Here is a 24,369-nt window from a genome sequence, read left to right on the forward strand (position 1 = left end):
GATGAAATAGACTTTAAAACAAAGACTGTAAGGAGACAACTAAGGACATTACATAATGATCAAACGATCAATCCAACAGAAGATAAATCAACTGAAAATATATAGGCACACAGCATAGGCACACCTAAATGCATAAAGCAAATATTAACAAACATAAAGGAAGAAATTGGTAATAACATAATAATAGCAGGAAACTTTAACACCACACTTAGATCAACCAGAAAAAAAAAAAATCAATAAGGAAACACTGGCCTTAAATGACACATTAAATCAGGCAGACTTTGTAGGTATATATAGAAGAGTCCATTGAATGTGATGAAATATGAAAGAATACACATTCTTTTCAAGTGCACATGGAATATTTTCCAAGATAGGTCACATGCTAGGCCACAAAAAAGCTTCAACAAATTTAAAAATATTAAAATCATATCAAGCATTTTTTTCAACCACTTCTGTATGAGACAAATCAGCTAGAAGAAATAAAATTGCAAAAATCACAAACACATGAGGGCTAAACAATATGCTACTAAACAAAAATGGGTTACTGAAGAAATCAAAGAGGAAGTAAAAAAAAGTACCTGGAGAGAAGTGAAAATGGAAACACAATGATCCAAAATTTATGGGATGCAGCAAAAGCAGTTCTAAGAAGGAAGATTATAGTGATACAAGCCTATCTCAGGAAATAAGAAAAATCTCAAATAAATGATTTAACCTTACATCTAAAGGAACTAGAAAAAGAAGAACAAACAAAACCCAAAGTTACTAGAAGAAAAGAAATAATAAAGATCAGAGCATTTAGAGAAGACTCTAACAAAGCAATCTAGAGATTTAATGCAATCTCTATCAAAATATCCATAACATTTTTCATAGAGGAAGAACAAATAAGCCTAAAATTCATCTGGAACAACAAAAGATCCCAAATTGCCAAAGCAATCTTGATAAAAAAGAACAAAACTGGAGGTAGCATCCTCCCAGACAATACTAAAAAGCTACAGTAATCAAAACAGCATGGTACTAGCACAAAAACAGATACACATATCAATGGAACAGAATAGGTAACCCAGAAATAAACCCACGCACCTATGGTCAATTAATCTACAACAAAGGAAGCAAGAATATACAATGGAGAAAAGACAGTCTCTTCAACAAGTGATGTTGGGGAAAAAAAAGGACAGCTACATGCAATAGAATCAAACCAGACTACTTTCTCACACCATATCAAAAAACAAATTCAAAATGGATTAAAGACTTCAATGTAAGACCAGAGAAAATCTGAGAAGAAAACATAGGCAGTAAGCTCTTTAACAACAGTCTTTAGCGATATCTGTTTGGATATGTCCCCTTAGGCAAGGGAGACGAAAGCGAAAAATAAACAAATGGGACTACATCAACTAAAAAACTTTTGCACAGCAAAGGAAACTACCAACAGAAGAAGATCACAACCTACTGAATGAGAGAAAATATTTTCAGATTATATATCTGATAAGATGTTAATATTAAAAATATATAAAGAACTCATACAACTCAACATTAAAAAATCAGACAATCTGATTAAAAAATGTACAGAGGCCAGAAATAAACCCATACACCTATAGTAAATTAATCTGTGACAAAGGAGGCAAGAATATACAATGGAGAAAGACAGTCTCTTCAACAAGTGGTACTGGGAAGACTGGACAGCCACATGTTAAACAATGAGATTAGAACATTCCCTCACACCATATACAAAAATAAACTCAAAATGTTTTAAACACCCAAATGTAACACCTGAAACCATAAAACTCATAGAAGAGCACAAGGTGGAACACTCTTTGACACAAATCATAGCAGTATTTCGTGGATATGTCTCCTAAGGCAAAATAAAGAAAAGCAAAAATAAACAAATGGGACCTAATTAAACTTAAATACTTTTGCACAGCAAAGGAAACCACTGACAAAATGAAAAGAAAACCTACAGAATAGAAGAAAATATTTGCAAATGATGTAACCAACAAGGGATTAATATACAAAATATACAAATAGCTCATATAACTCAATATCAAAACCAAACAGCTCAATCAAAAAAATGGGCAGAAGACCTGAACAGATACTTCTCCAAAGAAGATATACAGATGGCTAACAGGCAAATAACAAATGTTGGTGAGGATGTGGAGAAAAGGGAACCTTTGTACACTGTTGGTGGTAATGTAAATTGGTGCAGCCACTATGGAAAACAGTATGGAGATTCCTCAAATAGAACTACCATAAGTGGATCCAGCAATCCCACTCCTGGGTATATATTCAGAAAAAACAAAAAAAAAACACTAATTCAAAATAATACATGCAATCCAATGTTTATAACAGCACTATTTACAACAGCCAAGACATGGAAGTAACCCAAGTGCCCATCAACAGATGACTGCATTAAAAAGAAATGCACACATACACACACAATGAAATGTTACTCAGCCATAAAATGAATGAAATACTGCGATGTGCAGCATCATGAATGGACCTAGAGGATATTATGCTTAGTGAAATAAGTCAGACAGAGAAAGATAAACACAAAACAATATCAATTGTATGTGGAATCTAAAAAATAATACAGCTGAATGTATATGCAAAACAGAAACAGACCCACAGATATATTAAAAAAACCTGTGGTTACCAAAGAGGAGAGGGAAGGGAGGAGGAACTAATTAGGGGTATGGGATTAACAGATACAAACTACTATATATAAAATAGATAAGCAGTGAGGACATACTGTAAAGCACAGGGAATTATACCCATTATATTGTAATAACCTATCATGGAGTATAATCTACAAAAATACTGAATCACTATGCTGTACACCTGAAACTAACATATAATATTGTAAATCAACTATACTTCAATTAAAAAAAAAAATGCCCAGAGGATCTTAATAGACATTTTTCGAAGAAGACATAGAGATGGCCAACAAATGCATGAAGATGCTCAAACATCACTGGTCATTAGGGAAATGCATAACAAAACAACAAGGTGATACCTCCTCACACCTCTCAGAATGCTTATCATCTAAAAGACAGCAAATAACAAGCATTGACAAGGATGTTAAGAAAACGAGACCTATGTGCACTGTTCGTGGGATTGTAAATTGGTGCAGCCACTATGGAATTCAATATGAATGTTTCTCAAAATATTAAAAACAGTATCGCCATATAATCCAGGAATTTCACCTCTGAGAATTTTCCTGAAGAAAACGAAAACACCAAAAAAGAACCAAAAGATATGTGGACTCCAACATTCACTGTAACATTGCTTACAATTGCAAGATATAAAAGTAACCTAAGTGCCCATTGATAGATGAATGGATAAAGAAAATGTGGTATGTAGATATACATTGGAATATTACTCAGCCATAAAAAATGAAATATTGCCATTTGAGACATGTCTGGATCTGAACGCTGTTATGCTTTGTGAAATAAGTCAGACAGAGAAAGACAAATACCACAGGATCTCACTTATTTGTGAAATCTAAAAATAAAACAAACAAAACAAAATGAAAACAGATATAGATACACAGGAGAATCGAGAGGTCACTAGAAGGGAAGGGGTTAGGGAAGAGGGTGAAATAGGTGAAGAGAATTAAGTGATATAAACTTCCAGTTATATAATAAATTAGTCACAGGGATATAATATATAGCATAAGGGATATAGTCAATAATATTGTAACAACTTTGTATTGGAACAGATGGTTACTAGAATTATAATTATGATCATTTCATAATAAATGCAAATGTTACATCATTATGTAGTATACCTGAAACTAACATAATATTGTACATCAACTATATTTAAATTAAAAAATTAACAATTAAAACCAAAACAATTAATTTAAAAAAAGTCACCGAGAGTAAATATTAAGCATTCTCAGCATCCCCCCTACACGAGTTAATTATGTGAATTAATGGATGTGTTAACTATTTTGATCTTAATAATCATTCCACATGTATATCAAATCATGACACTACTTTAAATATATACAATTATATTTGTTAATTATTTCTCAATAAATTTGGAAAAAAGAAGATACCAGCCCCCCCCAAGAAAGAGTAACTGCAAATATTTGATACAAAAACTATAAAAATTTGGCTCTGCAACCAAATTGCTTAGTAAAAAATATTGAGTTTGACAATATATTTGCATATGTGCAAATTTTATTTACCCTTTTAGTGCTCTACCCAAAATATATATCCAACATTTCTTGCCTTAAACTGTGTAGTTGTTTTAGTTCTGGCTGTAACCACATTTGAATTCCTTTCCTGGTTGTTTTCTTTTTCTCCCAAAAGGAGAAGGAGCAGATTTTTGAAGTTTAAAGATGGATGGATTGGTTCTTAGCTCAAGATATGTCCCCATCCCTCTGTGTTGCAGAATCTTTGACTTTCAAGAAATTCCTATCCTGGGAAATGGGCTCAACTCTTCAATATCATAGTATAAATCCATTGTGCTAATCCCCACAGATGATGGCAAACATCAGTAACAAAAACCCTGTCATGAAGATTTATTACATACCACATACTATATGAGGAACTTTACCTCTTTTATAGCATTTAATAATTTAAAACAAACTACAGCAACTATGAGATAAATATTACTTTTGAGAACTATAGCTCAGAAAGTGGACTCAGAGCCTGATGACATGGATTCAAATTCTGACTCTATTGTTTACTATCAATTTGGTTACAGTGAATCGTTGAATCTCTCTGTGCCTCATTTTCCTCATTTTTAAGAGGGAAAAAATAATATAGTATCTCATAGGTTTGTTGAGAGGATGAAAAGAATTGAGATACTTAAAGGTTTTCTAACATACAGTAAGCTCTGTATTAGTGTTAGTTACTCTATTATTATTACTATTTGAATTTTACAAAGAATGTAGGTGAGATTAGATAATTTAAATTACTCACCCAAATTTATTTGAATCACAGCAGCTAGATGCCAAAGTCTAATTTCTTTTCTAGTATGCTATAAATACTTGTTGTAACTTTGCCAATTTTGGTTTATTTTTAAGGTAAATTATAATAGAATACTATTGAGAAAATATATTCAGATCAGCCACCGTAGCTCTTTTTATTTGCACACATGAACATATTTTAATAGAAACACTATTATACCATTACTTATGCACATTTATAATATGTCATTTTTTCATGTTTGAATACATGAAAATATTTCTTATTCATATATATGCCATTTATACCAATACTTAGACACACTTTTTTAATCTCTTGATCCTTGAAGACTAAAGCTTATAAATGTGGCAATGCGTAATTCTTTCCACATTTTCAGCGTATTATTTTTATGGTATGGATAGTGCATTTAATAAAATTTTAAAGATCATGAGGCTTGCAAAGGATGGACAGTTGATTACCTAATAAACTGATAAAATTCTTTATGTAGAAAGATAGCCTACATGATCCAAGAACTCAGGATTGTCATGAATTTCCTACAGCATGCAGACCATCACCAAAAAAGAAAACAGCAGTAATAAAATCACATTTATTTACTTCATAAATCAATTCAAACAGTTACTGTTCTACCTGGTAATATAATCCTGTTCGTCAGTGAAAAATGTGTTCATAATGCACTCCTGGGTGGGAAGCTGTGTGACATTTTCACCTCTATTTTAAGTTACAGTAAATTATCTCAGAAACTACTATTTCCCCCTCTGTGCATATATAACCATAGAACAGAAAAAATCCAAACCAAACAAAACAACAAGAATAAAAACATAAAACTGAAGCCAAGCCAAACCAAATAAAAACAAAACTATGAATCTTGTGAAGAAATTGACCTCAATGTCTATTCACTAGAAACATATCAGTGATTTCACCATTCCCTAGAGATTAGCATAAACAGTGCCCATGAGGGTTAGAGAAATAATCAGTATCCCCTTTGGAATTGGGGCCATACACAGAGCCAGGGAGGAATGAAACAGAGGTGTTTGCTATCCTTGAGTTTCCTGTTAGGTTATTCTCTAGAGATATAAATTTCTGAATATTGCTCAAGTATGATAATCTAATTATATGACCACTCAAGCCAAAGGTCAAGTAGGGATTGATTGGGACTATCTGATATAGGCTGAAAGTGCCAAAAGGGAGCCCACAAAATTACATTTTAGAATATGTTTCCCAGAAACTATGCCTCACACAAGGGCTTAGTATGAGGCACGTGTGAGAGGTTTAACTGGTAATATGTCCCAGGGAGCAGAAACGAGAAACAGGACAGAAATAAGAAGCCAAGACAAGGACATACTATTAGGCTACCAATATGAATAAATGGTATTTGAAACTTCTGATAAAACTTGTAAAATGCCTCTCACAACAGCAGAGGAAACTGGAGAAGAAAGAGGGATGCACTTATTCATTTGATCGCATATTCCTTCTAGGTCAAGATTGACTCATAAAGCATTAGCTTCTCTACAGTTTCTGGAAGCATCTGCGTAAAGGTCAAGCTAGATCACAGACTTCCCGACCCATGTGTCAGAGAGGCCACAGGTTAGGAAGAAAGATGCAGAAGGAGAGGCCTGATCATGTTCACCTGCACAAATTTTAAGTGTCACCAAGGCAGTAACTGGAATAAGAGATAAAAAGGATTTATAGAGTGTACAGAGGTTTTGGACGCATTTCCTCCCTCGTTAAAATCATAATATTAAGACAACCAATTAACAAAAATTAATTTTACTGACTATTTTTAGAAAGTCAAATCGTTTAGGAAATGGCTTGTTTTAAAACTGAAAGCATATCTCTAGTTGGCATTATTGTATTGTCTAATGGGAAAAGAGAAGGTTAAATGCCTCTGGGTTTCTCTCCAAAACTTTCCTCTCTGTGCCCCTACATTTTTCACATTTTCCTTCTAATTCTTATAATTGAAATGCCAGGAAAATCCCTTGCTATATTTCTGTCCCAAATGATAGATTTACAGAAAGCAATGAGATCCCATCATTACCCTGCTGATATTCAGCTGTGCCATTCACTTCCTTTGGATTCAGATGGAGCTGAGCCTCTATGCTCCCTTCAGCAGCCAAGTTCAGAATAGAGATGAGCTGGCATACTTCCAAATCATTAAAGACAGAGAGATCTGGCTGGTATGCTTGAGAAACACCAAGGGAAATGAAAAGAGGCAGTTTGGGCTTTCTCAAATGAGGTGACTCACACAGACCTGCCTAGTGTTTGTCAATTTCTATATCTCAATCCGCCCAATCATTCCCAGGCAGCACCTATGAAAATGAATGCCTTTTGTCTTCTCTCATTTAACTTGAATCTTCAATGAGTCAATGTTTGACCAGGAAATCTTCAAACTGACTTATGAGCAGGTGAACATAACTTGTGTGTTGGTTATGTTGGTCCTGTGAAAAAAACCTTGAAATTCCTCAAAAGAAAAAAAGACGTATATCTAAAGTATTAATTATAAAGTCTCTATCAACTCCTTTTTAAAGCAGTAATTTAAACTAAAATATCCAAGTGAGCTGCGATCTTACTGACTCTACCCCCTCACTTCCCACCTCTAGAGAGTCTTGTAAGAGGATATTTAAAGACAGGTCCTCAGAACCGAAATCCTTATAAATGGCCTCGAGTGTTTCCCATGTAAGACTGCTATCTTCTGATATGCCATGACACGCCACCAGATCATCACTGCTGAGAAAATGGAGAAGAAATTTGCCTTCAGGATGTATTTATAAGTGTACAATATATGTGAAATGAGTATAGTTTTTAAAAACACACAAAAAAAGCAACTGTCGATTTATAAATGCACAATTTTTAGTGTCATAGAAGTATACTACAGTCAGTTTTGTCACTAATGATTTATTTCCCATTAAAGTTCATGTGAGAAATAAAACATCAATGACATTCTTCCCATCAAAAAGAAAAAAAAATGCATCGTGACAATAGCATTTTACCATGTGTTTAAGTTGCCATTATCTAAGATAGATGACAGTTCTTTCAATGATTTTAGAGGCGATGATCTCTTTGCTACAAGTCTCTGGCACAGAGAGTAAAAAAAAAAAAAACTTGCAATAAGAAAAGCTATTTTAGAAACATGAGGTAACGTTACTTTTTTCTCCACTCTGTAATAGACATAGTTTCATCACGATGCCAGAAAAAATGTCAAGTTAAATTCTTTTTCGTTAAATGATTTCACATTGTAGGATACTCAGGATTAAACCCACAATACTGCAGGAGGCTCCTGAAATCAAGAGGGTACCCGATTTCCTCAAATACCTGGAATTTCTACATATTAACTTTTTGAAATCTACATCCTCTTCAAACTTTTGTTGTTTTCCATTTTTAAAAAAAGCATATAATAATGAAAAATTCAGTTTCATTATTATGTGATCTTCACAGATGCTCAATAAGTATTTGCTGAAAGGTAATACCTGAGTTATATATCTTGTTTTCCCATCTAATGTCTTATTTAATAGGTATGCTTATTTTGGGAGGAGGGCGGTAGAAAGAAGGAGTTAGAAAAGATATAGTATAAAAGAAGCACTCAGTTAATGCATTGTTGCTCAGGATTTCCAAGAACTAAGGATGCTACATTATCTTATTATTTATAAGAAGAGTCATTTAATTTAAATTATTGCTGTTAAGAGCACACACACATATATATGCATGTATGCATGTGTGTGTATACATTTACATATACACATATCATGGCCTTTAACATCCATAATATTCCAAAAAGGAGAACAGGAAAAGTATGATTTTCCCATTTTTACCTCAGGGAACTTGGTTCCAAAACAACACAAGAGACCTCCTTGGACTTCTAACTTCCGATCCAATAGTCCATCCTTTACTCTTTCTACTCAAAGTGTGATCTGCAGAGCAGCAGCATCAACATCACCTAGAAGCCTGTTTGGAACGCAGGTTGCAGGCTCTAGGCCAGACCTATTGAGTCACAGTCTGCCTTTATTAAGCTCCTCAAGTGATTACTCTGAATATCAAAGCTTGAGAGCACTTCCTTCTGCCACAGAGCCTCCTTCACACAAAGCCACCCATCAATTAATTAAGATATTGATGGGAAACATTCTTTACCACATTTTATATCTAGTGATATAAAATCTCACTAGATTTTATCATCTGAGAGAAGGAATACTATAACAGGATGATGTTTCTTGGTGATATCTCTAGCAGTGTGGCCATTATTCAAATGCTATGAAGCTTATGCAGAGAAGATTCTCCTTTTCCAGGTATCAGGTTCAATTTAGGCTGAGTGTACTCTGTTTAGCATGGTTCTGTTCTCTTTCCAACTGAAGCAAAAACTAAAAGGACAAAGTGCATCCAGTCAAAGTAAATAGGGTTTCAAGACTACTAAAATTCTGCTATTATGCCTCAAAATTGATGTATGCACAACTATATGAAATGGGTTTAGTTATTTCTGTTTTACCCATCAGGAGGCTTATAATTTGTCTGTGGTCCTATAGATGGCGGGTGGAGTGGGAAATCAAATCTATTTCCATCTGATGCCACAGTCCGTCCTCTTAACCAAAAGGCTACCCGAACTTCTAAAATTAAGGTGAGCCATTGCTCGCATGTATGTGTGTGTGTGCGTGTGTGTGTGTTACTGCTTTGGGGAAATGTGGGGAGACGAGGTTATGTACACTCCAAAAGTCTTATGATCTTTATCCATGTAGTACTTCAGATGTTTATTAAATATGAATTGATAGTATATGCATTTTTTTTGGGGGGGGGGTTCGCGGGCATCTCACTGTTGTGGCCTCTCCCCTTGCAGAGCACAGGCTCCGGACGCACAGGCTCAGCAGCCATAGCTCACGGGCCCAGCCGCTCCACGGCATGTGGGATCTTCCCGGACTGGGGCACGAACCCGTGTCCCCAGCATTGGCAGGCGGACTCTCAACCACTGCGCCACCAGGGAAGCCCAGTATATGCATTTTTATTTCCTCTTGTCAATTATTAATATACGAAATCCATTTCTCTGTATATATTTTTCCCATTAATTTTGTAGTATTTATATTATTAAGTATCCCCCTCCTTTACCATGATTCATTTGAATATATTATCTTGGTGTAGTTGAGTGAGTATAGTCACAGGCTAGGAATGTTTTCAAATATTTGCTGATAGGTAAAAATATAATTACTGTTATGGACATATAAAAGAAAAGGCGGTTTTATTACTTCAGTACTGCATATTTCGATAACTCTAGAGAAGATGATGGGATCCTAATGACACTGAATGTTAATTAGTTTCATTTTCTCATTCTGTAAAATAGGGGTGATTATGCCTTGCTGATAATGATTTTATTGCGACATCAAAAGAATGAATAATTTTAGTGTCACTCTATAGAAAAAAAAACAGTTTTTTTGTTCTTTTACCAAGTAGACACTGAAAACTTAATTTATATATTATGAGAAAGTGCATTATGGAAATATCAATAACCTAACGTCAGCACTTTTGTACTTGTTGTTTGCACTGCTTGGGCTACTGTTTCCTCAAATGACATGTATTTTTTCTCCCTCAATTCAGGACACTTCTTAAACAGCAACTCAGAGAGGACTTCTCTGACCATTGCATGCAAAACAATAGGCTATAATTCTCTCAGTTTTCCTTCATAGTTATCTGTCCTGCAATTATTCTCTATATCTGTATTTGTTATTGTGGGTCTCCTGCCCTAGAATATGAGTTCTACAAGAATAGGAACTTTGGTTGCTTTATTAACCATTCTATCTTCAGAGCCCAGAATAGTGGCTTGCAAATAGCAGATTCATAGCAAATGTTTGTTGAATAAATGAATGAGTGAAACAAGTCTATGTACAGCCATAGGCAAGGAATTAATAATAATGACACTACTACTACTACTTGTATCAGCTAATGTTCTTAACTATGTACCAGGAATTACATGCTTGTATCAGCAAATTCTTACAACAACCTGTGGGAGTAGATATCATTATCCCCATTTTCCAGATGAAGAAATTAAAGTTTAGACTAGACTAGATTAAGTCATTGATTGTCAACCTTGGTTGTACGTTAGATTTATCTGGTAACCCTTTAAAAATACTGGTACTTAGGTTTCAACTTCAGAGTTCTGATTTAAGCGCAATCTCCACACTAAAGCAATTAAATTAAAATCTCTAGGAGTAGGTGCAGGAAATCGTATTTGTTTTAAAGTTCCCATGTGACTCGAAAGTATAGCCATCATTGAGAACCCTTCATTGGCTTCAATAAATTAACTAAATTTCCCCAGGTCACATGGTTAGGAAGTGGTGGAATAGAGAGTCAAACCCAGTTTCTCTGACTTCTACCCAATGCTTCTTCTATATTTTACACATCTACTAAGGTAGAATGTATGGTATTTTAGCACCTTGCCACCTGCAATATTGCTAACTGTGACTTTGAGACAATATGGTTATATATCTATAATAGAACAATTTTAAAGACTGTGATGTTCTTACAATTAGTTTAGTTGCCTTAAGTGAAAAGAACAAACAAACAAAAACACAGAAAGCACTTCTTGCTCCCTATTCCTCTGCACTGTAGAGGTGGCTTTATGGAGTAACATACAGAGAGAGAATCTCTATATCCTTTGAATACAGATGAAAGACCAGGCCCTTAAAACTGTTCCTTTAAAGACGATAACAGTGTTAAAAAGAACAGAAATGTGTTACAAAAGCACTTTGCTATAACTTGATAAAACCAAATATGGAAGACCTCCAGTACTGGATACATTACATTTCAAGCCAAGTCTGAAAACTTAAAAAAAACAGGAAAAAAAATGAGATAGGGTCTCCATAATACAAAATTGGGAGTGATTAAAAAAAAAAAAAAGAAACATGATTTCAAAAGATTTTACCTATGTTTTTAAGTTCTAAGAGATCATGACATCTCCAAGTGTGACAATGCTTTTAAATATGATAGCCTCAACAGTGAGAGATTTGTTTTGTGTGAGCATGGCTTTTAGCCAGATTTATAGATCTAGATAGCACCACAGCACTGCATTACACAGTGATAAATAACACAGGCTCTGAAGTGAGGAAAACTGGGGTTTGAAATTCAGTCCTTCTACTTTTTAGCTGTAAGGTTAAGCACTCTAAACCTCTCTGAGACTCATCTGTTTTCTCATCAATCAAGTGGGAATTAAATTTACCACCATCATAACAGATTAGTATGAGGATAAAGGAGCTAGTACAGAGAGAAATATTAGTGTAGCACCTGATTCATATTAAATATTCAATATTTGCTTGCTATTATTAGAATCATCACATGTGGTACTTTCTAGAATTAAAAAGGATTTGGATGCATTGGATGAATTCAAGTAGAATAGAAATAGAAGGTTCTCACATATATCTGCAGAGACATACCCCCATATGCCTAAATGGAATCTTTTATTTGCTAACTATTCGCATATTTTTCTAATAATTTTTGAGATAGGCAAGATGTGTGGAATGTATTTCTGAACAATTGTTGGAAGGACACCATAGAAATGCAAACTTTCTAATTGTTTAGGTAGTTTTAAATTTTAAATGATACACATAAATGCCTCACTATTCATATCCATCAAATAACATGAAATGTAATTTTATCATTCAAATATGCTCATTGTTAGAGCCCAGTAAAATTTATTTGCTTATCAAAATTATATAATAAATGTCAAAGTACTGTTTTTTAGAAAAAAAATGACCATCAAGACAAAGGAATGTATGATAAATATCTATATTTAGACCATCTATCTTCTTCACCATATGTCACTCTATTAATTGCTAATATCATCCTTATTATGCATCATCTCATCTGTAACATTATTCCATGAAAGTAAGAAGGCATTAATAACAACTACAGGAAAACACCTGCTATATGTGTTTCTGGTTGATAAATTTCAGCAGGCTCTTTCTGGTTTGCTCTTGAGCAAAATTTCCTAATTGCCTTTGCACAACAGGAAGTCTTCTACCAGGGCAACTTCCTCTGATTACAGTCAGCACACTACTATCTTCTTAAACTGTTTATTTTAATTAATTAAATCTCCCTACAATATTTATTCAAAATGTTTATTTAGCAACTATTCTGTGCACAATAATATGGGCATAATGGTCACTGGGCTAAACATTGTGAAGAAGAATAAAATATGAGTAGGAACTTATAACATCTGTAAAAAGAACTTTGAAAACTATAAGAATAAATAAATACTGTTTAATGAGGGTCACAGCTCTTAGTTTAGCCAGCAATTATCTATCATATAAACTGTATACTCATTTTTTACTTTGTATATGAAGAAAAGAATTGAGCTTCATTATGATCCTTCCATTTAATTAAAGGCAATATATAAACAGACCACATTGGTAACTGTCTTCTTGGCAACAGCCAAAATAGATCTATTGAAAATTCAAGCATTTTACAAGTGTTGATTATTTTGTTCTTTCTGAGGTGGTTTTGGTTGAAGGGGCAAGTCTACTGCCCATGAAATGATTAGGAACCACTATCAAAAAGAACAGATTTAAATGCTAGATTGTGTGGTAAAGACAGTAAATGTGAAATAATGTTAAAGAAGTGGGGGTAAAGGATCATTGAAATAGAAAAGAATTTTTCGAGGAGACGAAAGTTGAATAAGACTTTGAAAAGTGGGCAGAATATGGTTAATAGGTATGTTTTCATTTAGGATAAGTCAGACGTATACAAAAATCAGGGCTGTGATTCTGTTCAGTACTGAGATGCTGGTATATACGTTTGGTAAGAGTTAAAGAAACAACTGGGTGGAGATAAGTCATGAATGATTTTGGCAATCAGATGAGTTAACAATTATTAGCAGCAGCACCACAACTAGCAGCACCTCTATCCATATAAATGCTTGTGTTTCAGCCCATATACTAAGTGTTTTTATATGGATTACCTCTTCCATCCTCATACAAATCCTTAACTCCCTGTGAAGTAGGCACTGATACATAATAGCACTCCTTTTACAGATAAGAAATCTGATAATTATAAAGACGGCAGATTACTTGAGTAGAAGATCAGGAATTTAAACTGGCATAGTCTGATACCTGAATTCATATTCTTGTCTATTTCATTTCACTGGTTTACAGTATGAAATTAAGAAACAACATGGGGCCTTTGAACATTCTTCAGGTATAATAAAAGTGAGATTTTGATGGGAGTAGAATGTCAGCAATATGTATGATAAACTGTAGTCCAAATGAAGAGAAATGAGACAGATGCAGTACTGGAACTACAGAATGGTGACAGTGGTAGTGGCGGTTTAGCAGTACTCCCAGAGACACTTCAAAGGAGGAATGACATAACTAAATAGATTCCTGGACCCAATTCCAATGTGTCTTGTGGGGGGGCTGGAGCTTCCCCCACAACACCAAGCAATTCTTGGTGTTGGACACCAGGCTGGTGTCCTACAAGTCAACTCAATTCTGACACCCTCTACCTACCTGGAGGTAGCATCAGATTCCACAGGTTAGGATTCAGTCTATAGGACTGCCCCCAACCCCCGTTCCCCTCCACTTTAGATGCCAATCTCAAGCCAGGTTGTTGTCTATGCTACTGACCAATCGGTTACAAACTGGAGGTTCCCACAACCTTCTCCTTGGACTTCAGATGCCAGTCGCAAGACCATGTTTGTTACTTGTACTTCTGATTGGCTATAAATCAGAGATTCCAAAGACCATCCCCTTTTGGGGATTAATTTGCTAGAGCAGCTCACAGAACTCAGAGAAACATTTTACTTACTAGATTACTAATTTATTATAAAAAGATATAACTCAGGAACAGCTAGACAGAAGAAATGCACAAGGCAAGGCATAGGGAGAGGGCTTGGAACTTTCATACCCTCTCCAGGCACACTATTCTCCTCAAATCTACAAGTGTTCACCAACTCAGAAGTTCTCTGAACCCTATCCTTTTGGGGTTTTATGGAGGCTTCACTACATATGCATGATTAACTAAATCACTGGCTATAGATAATTGATTTAATCTTCAGCCCCTCTCTTTTCCTCAGAGGTCAGGGGGTGGGGCTGAAAGCTCCTCTGTTGAAACAGAAAATAATCTCCAAGTTCTGTCTGTATGTTACTTCCTCCATCTCAATGCCTGACCATCTCCAAACATGGAAATAATCTTCCTCATCTGAATTTTGCAGAGGATTGTACCTCTCTTGTAAACAAAACAGTCTACTATGTATTACCTAGTTTTGTATTTATACCTTGTAAATCAATACAAAATAATAAAAACCATTACATACTATGGATCTCATGTAGTATTTAATCTAGCATACCTACTAACATTTATTAATGTTTGTGGAATCCAAAATAAGTGAATCAGTATGTTAGTAAGTGAATAAACAAATAATTGGATGACTGATGATGACCCCACTTTCCAATAGTTTTGCTTTTCTTTGGCCTTCTTTTCTAAGATTGTTTTTTTTTTTTTTTTGATGTGTACTATTTTCAAAGTCTTTATTGAATTTGTTACAATATTGCTTCTGTTTTATGTTTTGGTTTGTCAGCCACCAGACATGTGGGATCTTAGCTCCCCCAACCAGGGATTGAACCCACACCCCTTGCACTGGAAGGCAAACTCTTAACCACTGGACCACCAGGGAAGTCTCTGGCCTTCTTTTCTAATCTTGCCTTAATCACCTATTCCATTCCTCCCATGAATGGCTCATGCCATTGTGCCTTAACAGACAAACACATTCGTTTCTTGGGGCTAAATAAATACTGACTGAAAATTAGTCAAAAAAATTTTTGTCCAATCTATCAAGATTCACTTTCTTAAAAGTTTCCTAGTTAACAAATTATCAATTCTCAAATAAATGCTATTTCTTTGAACAACATGAATGTCTGAAACTTTCTATATACGATTCATGTGCATAAATCTGCTTATTTGCATAAGCTCTAGCTTTGGGATTATCTATTGCATTTCCAACAAAGGAATAATTGTATCTGTAATGGTAAAATGTCAAATATCTCATATACATAACCCATTTAGGGAACAAAAATTATTGTCTGAGTTTGTGTAAAATCCATTAATATTAATTTCTGAATTGCTCTTTTTCTTTTAATTCATAATTTGCTGTTTGTGTGAACTTTCAGTCCCTTAAAAATCACCATTTCTTGATTGCTCAACCATGCAATACATAGACAGCAGCTATATTAATGACTTCTCAAAGGTGCAGTTCACTGATACTGCTACTTATGCTGCTGTCTAGAAAAAAGCATATTTATTCTGTCCAAGCACCCATAAGACATGAAAACTATTCTTTGTTCAGACTGACAGTGGATAGTCACTTTAAAACTTCAATTACAATTTCAGCATGTCCCCTCCATTACTGTTTCCAATACCACAGCCAGTAATTTCTACTAGCAAATTTCTTTTATAAACCATACACACATGTGCCCTGCATGCAATGAGCAAATAAATTTGTGTATAAATGATTAATATCTGCAGAGATAAGATAAAATAATAACAATATATGAATCTTGAACATTAAAATTTTATACCTCCCAACTAATGACTGATGACTGTTGAATGAAATATATATGTATCTCTCTCTATATATATATGTATATGTTTACATATACATATTTCAATCATCTATCTTAGAATCAAAGAAAATAATCATACAGTAATATTCAACAAATATTTCTTGAGATTTGTCAACACAGCTGTTCTTTGTGCTACAGGGTTTATGAAAAATAACAAAATAACATAACATTAGTTTTGCCTTTGAACAATTTACAATCATAATAAATATGATTCATTCTTTTTATTGAAATGAGAGTCTTGAATGAAAAAAGATGGTTTACAGCCTCAATCTCATTTTATGTAAACCTTAAATTCCATGATCTGGCTATAATTTCTCTTTTTATATGAGACTTTGTTTCTGCATTAACATTAATCTCCTTTTCTAGACTCTATCCTCTATTTTCCTATTCTCTCTTGCCATAAAAAATGCACACATATAATTTATGTAAAACTGAAGCAGGATATGTGGATGCCACCATTTTGAAGCCATGATTTTCAATTTTGTCCCTTATATCTATAATTTGTCTTGAGTGGAGGATATCATAAGAAATCAACTTTAAACAGTTTACTGTTCTATCATTGCCCGGACATTGATGAGAGTAACTCCCACAATACTTATTACTCAGTGTCCACTTTATAAAAAACAATGCAAGATATTTCATATCTTAAAGCCAGGAAAAAGTTTGCTTTTGTTGTGTCATTGTCATATTTCATAGACAATGGTTTTCGTGTAAACTTATGTTTTTTAAATTTGTTAGGCAGCTGTCATATTTAACATGTAAGCCATTCTTAAAAGTTTTTTACTTAAAACTTAAAAGCTTTTGCACAACAAAGGAAAACATAAACAAAACAAAAAGACAACCTACAGAATGGGAGAAAATATTTGTAAACGATGCAACTGACAAGAGATTAATCTCCAAAATATACAAACAGCTCAAACAGCTCAATATCAAAGAAACAAACAACCCAATCAAAAAATGGGCAGAACTAAATAGACATTTCTCCAAAGAAGACATACAGATGGCCAACAGGCACATGAAAAGAAGCTCAACATCACTAATTATTAGAGAAATGCAAATCAAAACTACAATGAGGTATCACCTCACACCAGTCAGAATGGAAAAAGGAACCCTCCTACACTGTTGGTGGGGATGTAAACTGGTGCAGCCACTGTGGAGAACAGTATGGCATTTCCTTAAAAAATTAAAAATAGAGTTGTCATATGAACCTGCAATTCCACTCCTGGGACTATATCAGGAGAAAAACATAATTTGAAAAGATACATGCATCCCAATGTTCAGAGCAGCACTATTTACAATAGCCAAGACGTGGAAGCAACTTAAGTGTCTATCGACAGATGAATGGATAAAGAAGATGATATACAATGGAATATTACTCAGCCATAAAACGAATGAAATAACGCCATTTGCAGTAACATGGATGAACCTAGAGATTATCATACTAAGTGAAGTAAATCAGACAAAGACAAATATCATATGATATCACTTATATGTGGAATCTAAAAAAAGGATACAAATGAACTTATTTACAAAACAGACTCACAGACATAGAAAGCAAACTTATGGTTACCAAAAGGAGAGAGGGAGAGAGAGATAAATTAGGAGTTTGGGATTAAAATATACATACTACTATATATAAGACAGATAACCAACAAGGACCTACTGTATTGAACAAGGATCTATACTCAATATCTTGTTAACAACAAATAATAGAAGATAATGTAAAAACTAATATATATTTATATGCATAACTGAATCACTTTACAACTGAAAGTAACACAACATTGTAAATCAGCTATATTTCAATAAATTTTTTTTTAAGTTTTTTACCAACTTATACATAAGCTTTTGTTTAGGATCATGTAACTGTTTTATCTTATTTTCTCATTATCCCTATTTCACTGTTTTTTTTTTAATGCTATTGCACTATATGGCATTTTGTAAACCTTTTTTTCTTCAATTGTGACTATGAATTTTATTTTATATTTTTAACATCTTTATTGGAGTATAACTACTTTACAATTTTGTGTTAGTTTCTGCTGTACAACAAAGTGAATAAGCTATATGTATACATATATCCCCATATGCCCTCCTTCTTGAGCCTCTCTCCCACCCTCTAGGGTCATCACAAAGCATCGAGGTGATCTCCCTGTTCAATGCAGCAGCTTCCCACTAGCCATCCATTTTACATTTGGTAGTGTATATATGTCAATGCTACTCTCTCACTTCGTCCCAGCTTCCCCTTCCCCTACTGTGTCCTCAAGTCCATTCTCTACATCTTCATCTTTATTCCTGCCCTGCCACTTAGGTTCATCAGTACCATTTTCTGTAAGCCCCTGATAATGAGAAAGGTAATGAATAAACATCTACCTGTGACATGAAAGTTTTACTTGAACCTGAGAGAAAAATCTAGGCTCTCTGTTCTTCTTACTATGGGTTGCCATTGTCAAGTGAGTGGAATATACCTATTTGCTTCCATTTTATTATTTTCTATTCCTTCTTTAATGCTCTGAAATCTTGCTTCTCTCCCCAAACTATGAATAGTCTTTCTTAAGGGCTTTGTCATTTTACAGACATTTGAGCTTGGGTGAGTGACTGGATCTCTCTGTGTCTTACAATACTCATTTCTAAAATGGAGATAATAATGCCTCCATTGGTTTGTTTTGAGGATTTAAATGAGTCAAAGTATATGTAGTGGTTAGCACAGTGCCTGACACATAGTAAGTGCATAAAAAATTAAGCCTATGATGAAATCTCCTATACAATTCCATTTTCAGTTTTTTTATACTTATTAACAGGGTAACGTTTTTCTAGTCTCATATAGAGTTGAATATCAACTTTGACTCCTTCTTGTCACTTTCTCCTTCCATATCCAACTAGTTGTCAAATACTTTGTCTTTTTCCCTTTATGACAGCTCTCAAATCTATCCCTTCTCTATTCACCAGAATCTGCCTGAGAGGACTATACAGAGTGTGGCAACTCAGTGAAAATATTCCCTGAGGGAGATGAAGAGTTAATGGAATTTTGAGTACTAAGACACTGAAATATGCAGAGATGTCATTACTAAAAATAACAACAACAACAGCAACAAACAAGCAACAAGAGAGCCAGTAAGCCAGAATGAGGTGTTAATTTTCAAATATAGCTAAATAAAGTTTAGAATGAAGAGGCCTCATTTAATTTATATGAAAATATTTAATTTGTAGGAAGGTGGTGGAAGTAAATCTTATCTGCAATTACTGGTAATATGAAAAGCCAGAGCACTCATTGATTTGTCTTAGTTTAAATTAACTAATTATAGAACAAGTGCTCTACCTCCACTGCCACCAACATCACTACTATTGGACACATAAGCAATTCAAATGGCAAACCATACAAGTGGAGGTGCAATTATGGTTTAAAAAATTTATATCCACATCGATGACTATACATGGTAATTCATGATTTTAAAAAAAGGCCAACAAAGTTACCACTGCCTTGTATTACATATTTTAAGATTCCAATTTGTTGCTATATGATTATTAGATTGGGAACTCCTTGAGAATCTGACACAGTGGTTTGCATATTATAGATTTTCAATAAATATTCTTAAATACATGAGCTAAATGTTTCTTGAATTACAGATCAAAGATTCAACTGAAATTTATACTCAGTGGAATGAAGTTCAAACTATTAAAATGTGTTAAGAGAGCATTTTTATTTTAAAGACTGTTCTTTACCTTTACATACAGGCCTGTGATCACTCCAAGCAGCAAAGACTTCAGCTATCCGTTGACAGGTGATGCTCTTAGCACCCTGTAGGACATAATCTTCATCACAAGAGAACTGCACAGTTGATCCAAGGCTAAAATTGAGCAAAGGATTAAAAAACAGTATTAGAAGAATATAACATAATGGTTAGGCTCCGGTTCTACTGGCAATATCCCATAGTTCAAAAATGTTCCATAGTGACAAAAAAGATTGTTCTTTTAAAAAACCAAAATATGAAAATATGACTTGTACAAATATATAATAAAAATCACAAACAAGAATCTACTATAAATCAATAACATGCAGGTATTCGTAGGAATTTCAAAAAGCTCTCATCAAGTTTAATTATCTTGTTACTAGTTGTAGAAGCCAAGGTTAAATAATTGACTAAATTTCCCATCTTAAGTAAGTGGTAAATGTGAAGCAAAAAGTGGACTTTCTGACTTGAATCCCAGTGCTTGGGTTCATACCACATTATAGTACTTCTCTAGCAGGTATTTATATGTGTATTTACTTGGACACGTATATGTCCATCCACAGACACACATATACAGTTAGGGCTGCAAAACTGTGCTGATTGTTTTTTAGATAAAATTCACCCACCATTTCTTATTCCTGATCTTAGAGGAAATGCTTTCAGTTTTTCACCATTGAGACCATTTGGCTGTGGGTTTGTCATATATGGCCATTACTATGTTGAGGTATATTCCCTCTATGCCCATTTTCTGAAGAGTTTTTAACATAAATCGGTGCTGAATTTTGTCAAAAGCTTTTTCTGCATCTATTGAGATGATCATATGGTTTTTATTCTTCAATTTGTTGATGTGGTGTATCACACTGATTTGCAGATACTGAAAATTCCTTGCATCCCTGGGATAAATCCCACTTAATTGTGGAATGTGATCCTTTTAACGTATGGTTGGATTCAGACTGTTAGCATTGGGTTGGCCAAAAAGTTCATTCAGGTTTTTCTGTAACCCTTATGGAAAAACCTGAACCAACTTTTTGGCCAACCCAATATTTTGTTGATTATTTTTTGTGTATATGTTCATCAGTGATACTGGCCTATAATTTTCTTTTTTGTGGTGTCTTTGTCTGGTTTTGGTATCAGGGTGATGATGGTCTCAGAATCAATTTGGGAGCATTCTTTCTTCTGCAATTTTTTGGAAGAGTTTCAGAAGGGTAAGTGTTAACTCTTCTCTAAATGTTTGATAGAATTGGCCTGTGAAGCCATCTGGTTCTGGACTTACGTTTGTTGAGAGTTTTTAAATCACAGTTTCAATTTCGGTACTTGTGATTAGTCTGTTCATACTTTCCATTTCTTCCTTGCTCAGTCTTGGGGGATTGTACCTCTTCAAGAATTTGTCCATTTCTTCCAGGTTGTCAATTTTATTGGCATATAGTTGCTTGTAGTAGTCTCTTATGATCCTTTGTATTTCTGTGGTATCATTTTAACTTTTCCTTTTCATTTCTAATCTTATTGATTTGAGCCCCCTCCCTTTTTTCTTGATGACGCTGGCTCTTTATCAATTTTGTTTATATTCTCAAAGAACCAGCCTTTAGTTTCATTAATCTTTCTATTGTTTTCTTCCTTTCTATTTCATTTATTTCTGCTTTGATCTTTATGATTTCTTTCCTTCTACTAACTTTGGGTTTTGTTTTTCTTCTTTCTCTAGTTGCTTTAAGTGTGAGGTTAGGTTGTTTATTTGGTTTTGTTGTTTCCTGAGGTAAGATTGTATTGCTATAAACTTCCCTCTTAGAACTCCATAGGCTTTGGATCATTGTGCTTTCATTTTCATTTGTCTTTAGGTATTTTTTGCTTTCCTCTTCATTTCTTCAGTGTTCCATTGGTTGTTCAGTAGCATATCGTTTAGCATCCATGTGCTTGTGATGTTTTAGCATCCATGTGCTTGTAGTTGCTTTCTAATTTCATAACATTGTGGTGGAAAAGATGCTTGATATGATTTCAGTTTTCTTAAATTTACCAAGGCTCACTTTATGGTCCAGCATGTGATCAATCCTGGAGAATGTTCCACGTGCACTTGAGAAGAATGTGTATTCTGCTTCTTTTGGATGGAATGCTCTATAAATATCAATTAAGTCCATCTAGTCTAATGTGTCATTTAAGACCTGTATTTCCTTACTGATCTTCCATCTGAATGACCTGTCCATTGATGAAAGTGGGTTGTTAAAGTCCCCCACTATCATTGTGTTACTGTCAATTTCTCCTTTTATGGCTGTTAGTACTTGCCTTATATGTTGGGTTGCTCCTATGTTGGGTGCACATATATTTACAATTATTATATCTTCTTCTTGGATTGATCCCTTGATCATTATGTGTCCTTCTTTGTCTCATAACAGTCTTTATTTTAAAGTCTATTTTGTCTGATATGAGAATTGCTACTCCAGCTTTCTTTCCATTGCATGAAATACCTTTTTCCATCCCCTCATGATCAGTCTGTATGTGTCCCTAGATCTGAAGTGGGTCTCTTGTAGAAAGCATATATACAGGTCTTGTTTTTGTATCCATTCAGCCAGTCTATGTCTTTTGGTTGGAGCATTTAATTCATTTAAAGTAATTATCAATATGTATATTCCTACTGCCATTTTCTTAACTGTTTTGGATTTGTTTTTGTAGGTCTTTTTTCTTCCCTTCCTCTTTTGTTCTCTTCTCTTGTGATTTTATGACTAACTTTATTGTTGTGTTTGGATTTTCTTTTCTTTCTTGTATGTGTATCTATTGTAGATTTTTGGTTTGCAGTTACCCTGAGGTTTTGATATAGCAGTCTGTATATAAATAATGGTGCTTTAAGATGCTGGCCTTTTAACTTCAAATGCATTTCCAATATCCTGAATTTGTGCTCCCCTCTTCTCCCAATTGCTGGCTTTCATATATTTGTGTGCAGATGATTTCCTACTTTTAATTTATGTTTGTCTTTACCAGTGAGCTATTCCATTTGTAATTTTCTTGTTTCTAGTACTGGCCTTTTCTTTTGCACTTAGAGAAGTTCCTTTAGCATTTGTTGCAAAGCTGGTCTGGTTGTGCTGAATTCTTTTAGTTTTTGCTTATCTGTAAAGCTTTTGATTTCTCCGTTGAATGTGAATTACAGCCTTGCTGGGTAGAGTATTCTTGGTTGTAGGTTCTTCCCTTTCATAACTTTAAATATATTGTGTCACTCCCTTTTGGCCTACAGAGTTTCTGCTGAAAAATCAGCTGACAACATTATGGGAGTTCCCTTGTATGTCATTTGTTGCTTTTCCCTTGTTGCTTATTAATATTTTTTCTTTCTCTTTAATTTTTGTCAGTTTGATGACTATGTTTTTCGGTGTGTTCCTCCTTGGGTTTATCCTGCCTGGGATTCTCTGGCCTTCCTGAACTTGGTTGGCTGCTTCCTTTCCCACGTTAAGGAAATTTTCAGCTATTATTTCTTCAAATATTTTCTCAGGTCCTTTCTCTCTTTTCCTTCTGGGACCCCTATAATGCAAATGTTGTTCATTTAATGTTGTCCCAGAGGTCTCTTAGACTGTCTTCATTTCTTTTGATTATTTTTTCTTTATTCTTTTCTGTGGCATTGATTTCCACCATTCTGTCTCCCAGCTCATTTATCCTTTCTTCTGCCTCAGTTACTCTATTGATTCCTTCTAGTGTATCTTTCAATTCAGTTATTATATTGTTTATCTCTGTTTGTTTGTTCTTTAGTTCTTCTAGGTCTTTATTAAACATTTCTTGCATCTTCTCAATCTGTGCCTCCATTCTTTTCTGAGATCTTGGATGATCTTCACTATCATTACTCTAAATTCTTTTTCCAGTAGATTACCTATTTCCACTTCACTTAGCTGTTCTTCTGGGGTTTTAACTTGTTCCTTCATCTGGGACATATTCCTCTGCCACCTCATTTTTTCTAACTTTCTGTGATTGCAGTTTCCATTTCACAGGCTGCGGGATTGTAATTCTTTTTTCTGCTGTCTGCCCTCTGGTGAATAATCCTGTCTAAGAGGCTTGTGTTGGCTTTCTGGTGGGAGGGTCTGCTTCCTGCCCACTGGTGGGTGGAGCTAGGTCTTGTCCTTCTCGTGGGCAGGGCCTTGTTCAGGAAGAATTTAA

The 24,369-nt window shown here is 34.5% G+C and overlaps 1 protein-coding gene across 3 annotated transcripts in view; it reads right to left on the reverse strand.

Annotated features, from left to right (window-relative positions):
- Positions 1–24,369, reverse strand: part of CSMD3 (CUB and Sushi multiple domains 3) — a gene marked incomplete at both ends in the record, with an annotated part of 1,083,475 nt that overhangs the window by 618,868 nt on the left and 440,238 nt on the right. For all 3 annotated transcript variants that reach the window (XM_082858355.1, XM_082858354.1, XM_082858353.1), the window contains one exon: positions 20,237–20,361. In XM_082858355.1, the coding sequence (XP_082714481.1) occupies positions 20,237–20,361 (125 nt within the window). The remainder of the gene's footprint in view (positions 1–20,236; positions 20,362–24,369) is intronic.

This window comes from Leucopleurus acutus, assembly GCF_964270905.1.
Source record: "Leucopleurus acutus genome assembly, chromosome: 17".
NCBI classification, from domain to species: Eukaryota; Metazoa; Chordata; class Mammalia; order Artiodactyla; family Delphinidae; genus Leucopleurus; species Leucopleurus acutus.